Below are 12,740 nucleotides of genomic sequence, written 5' to 3'. Positions count from 1 at the left end.
TTATTTAAAAGAAGTTAATCTTTGTAATAAAACGATTATTTATTTAGTTCTCAAAAAAAATATTAAAATTTTCATAATTTTAGACAATCTCATATTGAAACTAATAACTTCCTACAAATTTTCATTTAATTAGTACTATTTAAAAATATTTTTTTTTCTAACATTCGATTTAGACAGGTTCACAAATGTTGTTTTATAATCTATAGACGTGACTTTTTGAAGGTACATAGACTAGACTAGACTACAGTCTACAATACAGCCACTTCTAGATGTACTAGCATCTGTCAAAGTGTCAAAATGTCGGTCAATGCACAAGTGCATTTCAGTAAAAATGAAAATAATAAAAAGAGTGATAAAACCCTGAAACCTTTATTTCCCAAACAAGCAGAATGTTCATATGTTTCCTGTTACTGGCAAGTATAATTTTACATTAAAAATCTTCAAACAATATGGATATTGATAATTAATGTTTGCTTTGTTTCTGTTTTGCTGCACTGCAGTGAAGAAAACGTGTGGAAACTATGTTCAGATGTGTCCATAAGGATTCCAATAGAGCTGGACAGATGCTTCGTTGTATTTATTTCGAACCCTTGTCGTACTGTGCCTTTGTGGAAACAAAGGGCTGGGCGTGAGGACGATCGCCTCGTTATTTGGGTGTGTACTGAAACATGACAATGTATCTTTGTTTATGTGTTTAAATGCGACATTTTTTTAAAGAGCCGTTTAAAAAAATAGCAATAATAGTTTAATTAAATCTTGCTTATATTTAACAAACAAATTATAAATTATAATCTATATTTTTTTTAGGATTATCATGTCATATTTCTTTATTCTGTGGATTGTAAAACATGTTTAGTTTATGATTTGGATTCCGAACTTCCATTTCCAACATTCTTCCACAAATATGTGACTGAAACATTTCGCACAGATCAAGTCTTGAAGTCTGATTTTCACAGGTAAATGAAAATAAATAAATAATCAGCAGAGAATCTATGGGAAAGTTTTGAAAGCTCATTACTAAAATTATTTTAGATTCTTCCGTGTAGTTCCTGCTAAACAATTCATACAACATTTCGCCTCTGATAGACGTCATATGAAGAGGCCTGATGGTTCGTGGATCAAGCCACCACCTCCTTATCCTGCCATCTGTACTTCAAGTAAGTAAAATAATATATCCATATTATTATGGAGGAGTAATAATAAACATAATCTAATAATAAACAGATTTACATAATTGAATGCTGTATTATGAACTTATATTCAGTCACATATGCAATCTCCTCTGTTTAATTATTATTATTTTGCATTAGTATGAGTGAGTGATGCTCAAGATTACCAGATATACTTTGTATGTATGAAAAACTATGTCATAGCATAGCATTTGTGTATTCATGTAAGCTCCTCCCATTGAAATAAATTAAAAATTAGTTTTTTTAATACGCACACTCTCACACACATATATATATGTACTTCAAATAATAATGGAGAAAAATTGACCAAATCTTATTATTTCAGCTTCAACTCATAACTTAGATGAGTACATTAATATGGATTCAGACTCCGGCCCTGGTGAAGTATTTAATCTGACTGATTTTGTACAGCGTTTCTATAAAATAGAGAAGTAGTACAAAAACGAATGATAGATAGACAAATTATAATTTTAAGTTAATTTATTACCATGACCTAGTTTGTTTCGGTTTATGGTCTGAGTTGATTATGTTTTAATAATCTTTTGTTACATTTTTATTGTTTTGTTCTATTTAAATTGAAGCTATTTTTACAGGGTTCCAAATGAGTTATGTTTTGATTAAATATACAAAAACAATTAACAAGACCGTTACAGTTGGTGTATAATTGAAATTTATAATCAATTTTGTATTTTAAAGTGCCTAGGTGCTTAACAAAGTCCCAAGTATTATTATAGAATAGTCTAAAACATTTACCTAAGCAAAGATACTTACATTTTTCATACAATGTAGGGATAATAAAATATTGAACAAGCCTATTAGTTTTGAGGGTGATGAATATATTTCAATGTTGCATGGAACCCTTCTAGTTTAAGTCCCAACTTGCATTTAACTTTTTTTTAAATTTTTATATAAGTTTCATATTTTAAGCTTGAGTGATAAAGAAATACTGTTAAATATATTATTGGTTACATAATATTATACATGAGTAACTTTAACTTTTTGAATGCTTCAAGTATTTACTATTATATTAGCACTTCTTCTTACCTTCTTGAATGAGTGATACTGCACAAACAAAATATTTAAATACTTACTATCTAGAAAAAATATTATTTATACTCTATAGTTGTTTATTTTGTTATTTAAAAAAAATGATAATATTAATAAGCTAGTATAATTAAGGTTATTACATCCATGATCGCAGTAAATGCAGCACTCATTTTATTAAAAAAAAATAGATATTTCATTAATTGAAATTTTATAATATAAGTATTTTTCCATTAAAATTACAATTTGTGCCATTAAAAAATAATCTACAATAAGAATTTTTTAAGTGATTGCAAAAGGAAATACAGGATGTTATTCTTAAATTTTGTAATGACTCTTTAAATATATTTATATGTTTTTCTCATAAATTTGCATAAGAAATATAATCTCACAGTATCTTTCTTATTTCCTAAAAGTATTAAAAAAGCGAAAACTGGTTAGCTTATATTTTAAGCTTAAATCAGCAGATTATAATTTGAATTAATAAGTGCTTACGAAATTTAAGGATATGATTGTTGGCATATTTTTACAAACATAAAACCTGGATAAGTATCCTTTAATTTTTAATTGTCTTGAAAAAATATTTTATATATATTTTCCATTAAATAAAGTTAATAATTCCAATAAGTTTAATTTGGTGTCATTGGAATGGAGCTTTAAATGGTAGGGTTATTAACCTATAAGTGTGATTTTGAATAATAAAGTAATTAGGATATTATTATATTTTCAAATTGCTTTTTGGATAACAATAATTTTAATATCTTTATACATAATTGTAACTTCAAGTACTGTAAACGTATCGCGTTGACGGAATAGAGAGTTATGAATCTATTATACAAATGACAAAAGTTTATTAATATGATTTAAAGTTTTCTTATTTTCACTTGTGGTCGTGTTTATCAAATAGGAACAAGCTACCTCCTTCATTAAATTATATCAAGTAGGTATGAAGTGATGTAATTCAAACATAATGTTGTCTTAAATTTTCGCGATTATTACTTTATTTAATTCAAACATGTTCCAAAATCAAATTGCTGAACCAAAGTCTTCTCTTAGCAATAAGTTTTAGTACTGTATTAGGTATAATGTATAATTTATTATGCACGATAACCTATTTTACGTTGTTAAATTTCGACACGCAACACAGCTAATTGGCTTCAGGACTGATTAAAAAAAATTGTAACGTGTCCGATATAAATTAAGTGTAGCCTGCACGCTACGTAACTTCATTATTTAGTTTATTATTACAGGAAATTAGTAATTTTGCTCCATAATTAAATAACAAAATGGACGACAAAAGCAAAACGAACATTTTTAAAAGGAAAGGTACCTACAAATAAATTTAAAAAATATATAGGTATATTTAATACAGGTATTTAAAGCTTAATAACTATTTTCCATAAAATTCAAGATTCCTATCGGTTTTTGTGAACGCGACCACAAGGCACGAAATTGTTTTTGCATTTAAGTATGAAATTTAGCAAAAATTTTAAAATGAAATGTAATTTATTTTCTTTATAACTGGATATTTATATTGGAGATAAATATGTCTGTTCTGCGGCGATAGGTTAGTATATCTTTACGATATATCGTTTTGACATTTGACAGTTTTGTAGAGGTAAGGAGGAGTATCTCATATGGGTTCTAAATTCAAAAACAGGTAAATCGAAATGTATAAAGGATATCCATAATGCCGAAATGCCGAATGCCCGAAAAGCGCTACTGTACCTTAAGGGTATATATTATCTGAAATTAATTTATACCTATATGGATTTATAAATTTGATTAAAAGAAGCGTTTGTAAAAAGTGACAGATTACGAGTCTTAGGACAGTCCTTCATATTTAACCCTCAAGCTCAACTTTTTATACACAAAGATACCTTTACCTACCTTACCTGTACACATAGTTTTACCGATGTTGTTACCCACCACTTGTTTTTAATAACATCTTACATTGAGTGATAAAAATACATTTAAGTAATTTTATTGTAGATTATATTATATCGTCGCGAGGTAGCTTTTGTATGTTGTTAAATCTATTTAAAAGTTTTTTATCAACTTTTATACACTCTTTTATCCTTCCCTAAGCACCCTTAGTGTTGTAAGTATTGATAATATACGTATTTAATCATCGTAATTTTTATTATTAAACACCGTTGTGTGTTGTGTGTTTAATTGTTCAATGTTATAATTTAAAAATATATAATATTGTATACATTTTTTAATATTTAATATATTCAACAATGCATCTTTATTGTAGATAATAGTTATTTTGGATATATTGAATTTTATTATGAATTCGCGTTTCTATAATTATAATAAGTCTAAGTAAATAATTATAATGTATTTAAATACAAAGAAATAATAATTAATACCAAAAGAGCACCAAATACTATCCAATTGTTTAAAATTAATTAAAACAAATATATTATAATATGTTTATACTTTCTGCAGGGTTTTGTGTCTGTGTTCAAATCTAGTCAATATTTAAGTAACAATTCGCAAAATATCTTTATTAAATACTTAACGAACTAAAAGTGCTTGGTAGTTTGTAATATAGCAATGGTCGCTATGAATTATTACCTTCATGCTAAATTCTATGATTCCAAACTATATAAGCAACCTAAGCCTTTTCTTCCTCTACTTTACTATTAAGTAATTTACTCAAGTGATCGTAGTTATATTTCATCGAGGCGTAGCTGGAGATTTTATGGGACCAAACAATAAAATAATTGAAAACACAGTTTTTAAACGATTAGTTAAATGTCGGGGCTGTGTTTGTCCCACTGGTTACGCCTTATTCTCTTTTAACTATTTCTAATACTTACGTAAAACTTTTCAATCGATATCTTCCTTCCAAGCCTTTAATTAAATTCTCGAGTTTGACTGAACAGCCTATAAATGATAATAATTGTATTGCTTGTGCTTTCAATGTAACAATGTGTTTTTTTGTTAAATTTAAGAATTCGAGCTAAAATAAAACGTCACACGCATGTATTTGTTTTATTTTATAACATCTCACCGAAATATTAGTTAATGTCTGGTATCAAATATTTGAGTAAATATTTTGATTTTGAGTCATACAAGCGCACTAGTATATTATTATCTAAATTCTAAAAATTAAAAGTAAGTACTTAATTTTTAGTCTCTATATCGCGTGAATGAGTGCCAGTAGTACACACACCAAATTTTAAAGCCAAATTGGCTTCAAAAAAGCTCGGTAAGCTCAGCAAGCCGAGACAGTATTAGAAGATCGATAGATGGCGCAAATTCGGCCTCACGTGGAGTACTGCTCTCACCTCTGGGCGGGTGCTCCCCAGTACCAGCTCCTTCCATTTGAACGCATCCAACGTAGAGAGGCTCGAGTTATCGACGAATTTTTCACGGGAATATTCCGAGGAATTGTTCGGTTTAATCCCGGCTGAATTTCACCTTCGGACATCTCGTCAAAATTCTAAGTTTCACCCGCACCACCTTAATGTCCGAAAATCCACAACAGCGCGATTTCTTAGACATTTTCTGCCACGCACACTTTGTGGAACCAGCTTTCGCCAGCGGTTTTTTCGAACCGATACGACATGGGAATCTTCAAGAAAAGAGCGTACTCCTTTCTTAAAGGCCGGCAACACACCTGCAAGACCCCCGGTGTTGCAGATGTCCATGGGCGGTGGTAGTCACTTTCCATCAGGTGAACCTCCTGCTCATTTGCCACCTATGTCATAAAAAAAAACACAACTGTTGCTTTTATCAATATGACGGATTAAAAAAGGGTTTTAAAATTTTATTTTATAGCATAGAAACGTACTTATATAATTCGATAAGAATTATTTTTGTGGCTCTTTTATTGGGAAAATTAACGTTTAAAGTATTTTTTCAAACAGTAGCATGCTCGTTCCTATCGCGACAAAATTTTTACTCAACTTTTTATTTACGTGCATTCAATAAAATTTATCAGTTACTGCTAAAGAGAATTCGAGCAATTATGTTTTAGTACCTAATGACGATATTTTTCATTCATTAATGTATTTGAATGTCAGTACTAAAACAACAAACATGCTTTGCATCAATAATTTATTTTGACTACTATTATACTATTTCATAATAATCAACTATTTTGTAAGTATTTCAGCTCCATCTTCAGTAATTAGGATAGTGTGTTCTGCTTGAGCTGCTCTTGCACCGTCCTCAGTGGTGACAGTCCACCCATCCTCTAATAGCACCGTTTTTTCGTTTCCATGAGACAAAACAGGTTCAATAGTGAAGGTCATTCCTGGCTTCATCAATCCTGGATATCGGTTTTCTGTAAAATTATAATTGGATTATTTTGACGTCCTTGATTTCATTCAAAATAATTTTGTATAACATATCGATTTATTTACGTGTATGATAGATATCGGGTGGACCATGAAAATATTTTCCAATTCCATGTCCAACGAAGGCTGGTAGAACAGTGAGCTTATGCCTTTTTGCGATCCTATATATTCTGAAGCCGATGTCGCAAAATGGTACGTCCGGACCGCATATGCTTATAGCCTGTCGAATATACAATAAATAAATAAAATTACAGATTCCATTTCTTCTCCTATCATAAGCCATTTTTCCCATATCATCATTCGCACAATATCCGACTTTACTTTGCTCTTCCTCTCTCCATTACACTCATCAACATTCGTAATCATTTACTTTGTTATCATGCTTTGTTAATACTCTTTAGTGCAACGAAGTGAAATATAATATTACTTTTAAATTTTCCTTAGACGGAAGCAACTTAAAAATTCACTAGAAAATATAATTATTGCATAAATATTCAGAACGTATGCATGCACATAAAACTAAATAAATCCTAGTAGTTTTAAGCTAATATTACTTAACAATGAGAAAAAGAATATTTTGTTATTGCAAATTCGAATTTGCATTAATTATAAAATGAAATTAAAGACAATTTACATTTGCAAGGAAACATTTTATAACGTGGTTGTTAGTTATACTTAACACGCTAGCAAACGCCATTGATTTGAACAACACTTTTGCGAAACAAGGTTATAGTACGACACAACTTAGATGTAGCATCGGAATATTCAATAATACCGATTACTGCCGATTTATACAACCAACAGAAATAGCTCCTTATCGCGCCATTCGACGCTATTCGTTGCTATAGATTCTCGCATCAGTTCCCCGAGAAAGTAAGTGCATGTAAATCGACGTGTCAAATTGACGAATAGATTAGGTCATATGATATTACAAGTTACGTTGGTGTAAAGATCATATTCACATAAGAAATAAATATTAATAATTTGGGATGGCGTACTTAATTCGGATGTGATCGGTTTTACGAATTTTGCCGATGCTACATCTAAGTTGTGTCGTGCTATACCAAAGTTGGCCTGTTAAAATGACCTGGATAAAGCTTTAATTTAATTCGCGTTATACGCTATATTACTAGCTTATGGCACACATCACATTTAACTTTTAAGATTTTTTCACAGGAACTGTTGATTATATCTGAAGATATTTCGATTATGGTTAAATTTATATAATAGAACATAAATGATTATGATGTCACAATAATAAATTATCGATATATGATACATCCAAGTTCTTTTAATTTCTATTGTTTTCTATACAAACAATTTCTTTTCTAAATATATATTATACTCGTCTATGGAAAATTCGACTTAAACAATTCGTCTAAAAGAATTTAACTGAAAACAATTCGACTAAAAACAAATCGACTAGAAACATTACTCATTCCCCATTACACTTCAGTCTTGCGACTCTGCAGTCTTCATCGATCTTATTGAAAATAAAAAAAAACCTTCTGTCTTCCCCACACCGGCCTCGCTATGGCCCACACACCGTCTGAGATGAGCCAAACCCGCCCAAAGATGTCCCACACACCATCCGAGATGCCCCGCACCCCACTATGTCCAATACCCGAGATCGAGAATCGATCGTTGATCGCGTTTTAGAAGAATTGTAAAATTTTATATAAAGTTACGTATCCCGAGTAAGTCTCTGTTCATCACATATTCATTTAACTGCTTGGGTCACAAGCCGATGTCGAAAATATTGGGATTAGGTGGTGGACCTACGAGTTTCTTGGTGAAGTGATCGCGTCCGTTTCGTCAGTTTCCATTGGTTCGACGTCCTCGTTCGTTGACTCTGGGTCCAGCAGAGAGCGGAAATTCATAAAAAGGAGGGTGAAGGGAGAGAGGGAGGATGAACGAATGATCATGCATATTTCAACCTGATGATTAGTCCATATACCGAATTCCAGCCAGATATCTCAAAAATCGTGGATACATCTACACAACAGGAATAGGCTATTTGACAATGCGAAAAAAAAATTGTGAATTATAATTGTAATCAGTGTATATTATTAGTATAAAAATGGTTATTTACTAACGAAAGTTGAAAATAATACTAAATTTATTCAAAAATCCATAAACAAGAATGCATTTTTTCAAACGTTTGTCACGTGACACAAAAGGCTCCTGATTAGCAGGGCTTATGATGAAGTCACTTTCTTGTAAACTTTGCTTTTCTACTATATGTACCACAGATTAAAATAAAGGAAAGTGACGTCACCGACCCCATTGCAGCGCCATATTGTCCAAATAGCGTTTTTGCGCGGTATTTAAATATGGAATTTTTAATATATTTTTCGGCAAATATGTAAGAGAAATAAAAACACAACTTTTACTGGGTTCCTTAACTTCTACTAAATAATATAAAATGGATTTTAAAAACCAGTCAAATAGCCTATTTTATAAACAGTTAATCGGATGAAAGCTTTTAGAGTAAGTAAAAGAGACACTCGTGTTACACTTTTGTTCTTTTCAGCTAAATTGTTTTAGTCGAATCGATTTAGATGAATTATCCGCAAATAAAATACATAGAATGCTGTCCACTTTTGCCAATATTGACAAGTTGAAATTGCCAAGAACACTTCCATAGTGAGATTTGGCATTGCAAAAGATGAAATATGCTAAATTTCAAGTCAATCGGATATGTAGTTTCGGAGATATCTTGACGAGTATTTACATAAATTGCTTATCTATTTTTTGAAAATTTCCGATTTCCGAAGACCAAGGGGTCATATAAAATACACAACCGATTGCATTAGATTCAAAGAATTGCTTCTTTGATAATAAAACAATAGATAGAAATAAATTTTAGATTCATGTATTCCATCCTTACACCTAACCCTCCATGCACCACGTGGGGTTTAATAAACCCCAGCGAATCAAAAATCGTCGTATCTTTTTAAACGACCGCGCGAATTTCACGTAACCTCGTGTAGTTGGAGTTGCGATGTTGCCAGACCGCATAGTAACAGTGATTTAGTAATAGCGTCTCAGGAATAGCGGACGGTCGCCCTCAAAGTGTGGTAGGGTGTCACAAACCCCACGTAGTTCGGGACGTCGTCTAAAAGGTAAGCAGTATGACATGCAAAATATACCTTTTTATACATAAATATTTATTGTTTTGTTTTTTTATTAATAATGGCATCGAAGCAGGGAAAACTAACAATAGGCGGAAGTTTCTTCGTGATTTGGGAATGGCTTTGATTGAAGAGCACCTGAGAAACCGTAAAGATAATCCTCGAATTCCAAAGGAGGAAAGCATACATGTTTTACTCGCTGGAACAATTGTAAAACCACCAAAAAAAATGCCAAGACGTGTAACAAGATGTTCGAAATGCGATAGGTAAAAAGATCGAAGGACTAAGTACGGTTGCGAGCGATGCAAAGTACCTATATGCATAGAGAAAAAATGTGCAGATTTTAACCAACTGGAATCTCAGGAAGAGTAATTATATTTAGATATTTTTATTTTATTTTTGTTACTGGTCTTATCAGGCCCTGAAATAAAGGGCAATAAGAAGTTATTACTTAAGATATTTTTTATAAGACTAAGCCAAAGAAGATGGTCTCCTCTTAATTCGTAAAAAAGTACTATTTTTGTTAAAATGCCTAAAGATATTAAAAATATTTATATATGTAACAATTTTCATTTTATTTTTGTCTCTTAATAGTCCAGAAACAATATTAATACATACAAAATAAACTTTAAAAAGTTATTTCCTATAAAAATATATAATTATATTGGGGTATAGGAAACCCCACATAGTGCAGGATGCAACTTTTATCCACATGGTATACGGAGGGTTAATTCTTTTATTAACTCAAGCATTATTTATATCCATTTTTATTTCACGAATCCATAACAAATATCATCCATTTTTAATTTAGACCAACTATATAGTATATAAGTCAATAATAAAGTTATATACATTATTTTATTATAGCTAAAAGTTTTAAAATATCAAAGGTCTAAATTAATAATGCACTTAGCATGAGACACTGGCAATTACAATGACTCGTGTGAACCAACCTGATTTAAACAATCTTCTGTAGCATGCACAAGTTGTAGACCAAGATCATCAACATCACCAACGAGAAATGTCTTAGAACAATCACCATGATATCCTTTAAAAAACACCTAGAAGATAAAATAATATTATAATTTTAATCATAAACATATTGTGTTCATATGTTTACAACTGGCTAATCTGGATGACAACTTGTAAGTTTGAGACATAAATTCCATAAATCAAATAATTAGATAAGTTTTAATATAATGATGAATAATATTTAATATTTAATATAGTTAGAGGTGAGATGGCTCAGTGGTTAGAATGTGTGCATCTTAACCGGTGTTTGCGGGTGCAAACCCAGGCTAGCACCGCTATATATATGTGCTTAATTTGTGCTTATAATTCATCTCGGGCTCGGCAGTGAAGAAAACATCGTGAGGAAACCTAAATCTGTCTAATTTCATCAAAATTCTGCCACATGTGCATTACAATAACCCTTATTGAAACCGGTGTTGTGGAATATTTTCCAAACCATCTCCTTAATGGAAGATGAGGCCTTATCCCAGCAGTGGGGAAATTTACAGACTGTTACTTTACTTTACTAATATAGTGATAGGGTTGCAATTAAACTGAATAACAATGTATACAGAAGTTTTTTACTAAAAAAATCTTCAGTGTCATTTTATATGACAACTGTATTAACTTACAGTTATATCAACATTAACTATATCTCCATTTTGTAATGGCCGAAGATCAGGAATACCATGAACTGCAACATTGTTCACGGATGTACAAACACTTTTTGGAAATCCCTTATAATGTAATGGAGAAGGGTATGCCCCAGCTTCTAAACTTAATGTGTGCACTAATTCATCAATGTCATCCGTTGTTACACCAGGCTGTAACATTTAAAATAATTATTATTAAACTATGAAATACATACATTTCATTTCGTATATTTGATATTCCAAATCAATTAAAAATGTACTGATTTCAGTCCATGCATAAGCACAATAATCAAATAAAAGATTTGTATTGGACGTTCAAGCTTTTTGCATCCCCTTTTAACATGACAGGCCTGTTTGATCTTAAAAATGCCGCTTCATTTCCCAAGCAAACTGGACTACAAAAGATGCTGCTTACTGGGTTTTATATGCTCTTTAGTTTTTTTAATTTAAAAGAGGTTTTTGTTTAACTTTCAAACACTAGAGTATGTAGTAGCAATTTATAATCAGAATAATAACACACATATATTATAAATTTTTCAATTTGTTCAACACATTATTACTACTATGATTGTAGTATTACACTCAATATAAAGAATAAAGCCTTAATTGTACATTACTAGAGAAGAAACTAGAAATTATTTTAAGGTGAAAGAATAAAATTGTCACCTGAACAAATGGTTGTAATATTTTTAATATATTTGCTGCAACATTGCAACTTTGTCTCATTCCTTTTATTTGTTCTTCATTTTTGATTTCAGGTTTTTTACTAGTGTTTAATAATTTTCCTAATATATAGTCAGGCTTTTCAATATGTTCAGGAACTATCCTACTGGGTGTTGTTTCTGCTGGATGAACTTTGTCATATACACCAAAACGTCTTCTGTAATTAATAAATAATTCATATTTATATAAATATAAGGGTATATAAATTCCTTATTTTACGTTTTAGAAGTGTTTTTTTATGTTTTAAAATAAAATGGAAATAAAACTTACAATAATTGCTTTTGAAGGCGGGGACTTAATGCTTTAGGAATTCTCATTTCTTCTTTTTCGTGTTTATTAAAATTTACTTTTCAATTTTAGGAATATGTCAGACAGTTACTAGTTTCAAGATAATTTAAATTTCATTAAAAAATCTTACATATTTGCCCTCCAAAACCGTCCTACTGAACGAAATGCTTCACGCGACAGTTCCATCGTTCTATGTCTTTACAAAGTGTAAAATCCTATTATATCATTGGGTTTATATACATATTTTTATTATTTTTTCGATACAGTAAATTTCTAATTTCAATATGCAACTTCGGAATTTTGAAAAGTCCAAAAGGCTATTTTTGGTTTGTATGATGACATTTCTGACATTTGTGTTTTGACAATTAATTCATTTTTGACCAA

General features: G+C 30.7%; 2 protein-coding genes across 3 annotated transcripts; one reads left to right on the top strand and one right to left on the bottom strand.

Moving 5' to 3' along the window:
* Positions 1 to 252: 252 nt before the first annotated feature.
* On the top strand, positions 253 to 5,227 carry LOC124530000 (protein N-terminal glutamine amidohydrolase). The gene is made up of 5 exons (XM_047103976.1): positions 253 to 413; positions 501 to 654; positions 808 to 956; positions 1,033 to 1,157; positions 1,516 to 5,227. Exons 1-5 carry the CDS (start codon positions 298 to 300, stop codon positions 1,623 to 1,625), a joined length of 654 nt encoding a protein of 217 aa, XP_046959932.1. The 5' UTR covers positions 253 to 297; the 3' UTR covers positions 1,626 to 5,227.
* A 1,069-nt stretch (positions 5,228 to 6,296) lies between these two features.
* On the bottom strand, positions 6,297 to 12,726 carry LOC124532333 (methionine aminopeptidase 1D, mitochondrial). 2 transcript variants are annotated; one of them, XM_047107210.1, is made up of 6 exons: positions 12,339 to 12,726; positions 12,012 to 12,225; positions 11,325 to 11,516; positions 10,635 to 10,742; positions 6,614 to 6,767; positions 6,297 to 6,534 (listed from the first exon to the last, which is right to left on the bottom strand). In XM_047107210.1, exons 1-6 carry the CDS (start codon positions 12,383 to 12,385, stop codon positions 6,344 to 6,346), a joined length of 906 nt encoding a protein of 301 aa, XP_046963166.1. In that variant the 5' UTR covers positions 12,386 to 12,726; the 3' UTR covers positions 6,297 to 6,343. The 2 variants fall into 2 exon arrangements, with proteins under 2 accessions (XP_046963166.1, XP_046963156.1); XM_047107200.1 differs by having other exon boundaries at positions 12,487 to 12,726.
* Positions 12,727 to 12,740: the final 14 nt, after the last annotated feature.

The sequence above is a fragment of the Vanessa cardui genome, chromosome 1, assembly GCF_905220365.1.
Source record: "Vanessa cardui chromosome 1, ilVanCard2.1, whole genome shotgun sequence".
NCBI classification, from domain to species: domain Eukaryota; kingdom Metazoa; phylum Arthropoda; class Insecta; order Lepidoptera; family Nymphalidae; genus Vanessa; species Vanessa cardui.
The sequence above is the reverse complement of the archived record's forward strand: the minus strand, read 5'-3'. Positions and strand labels throughout refer to the sequence as shown.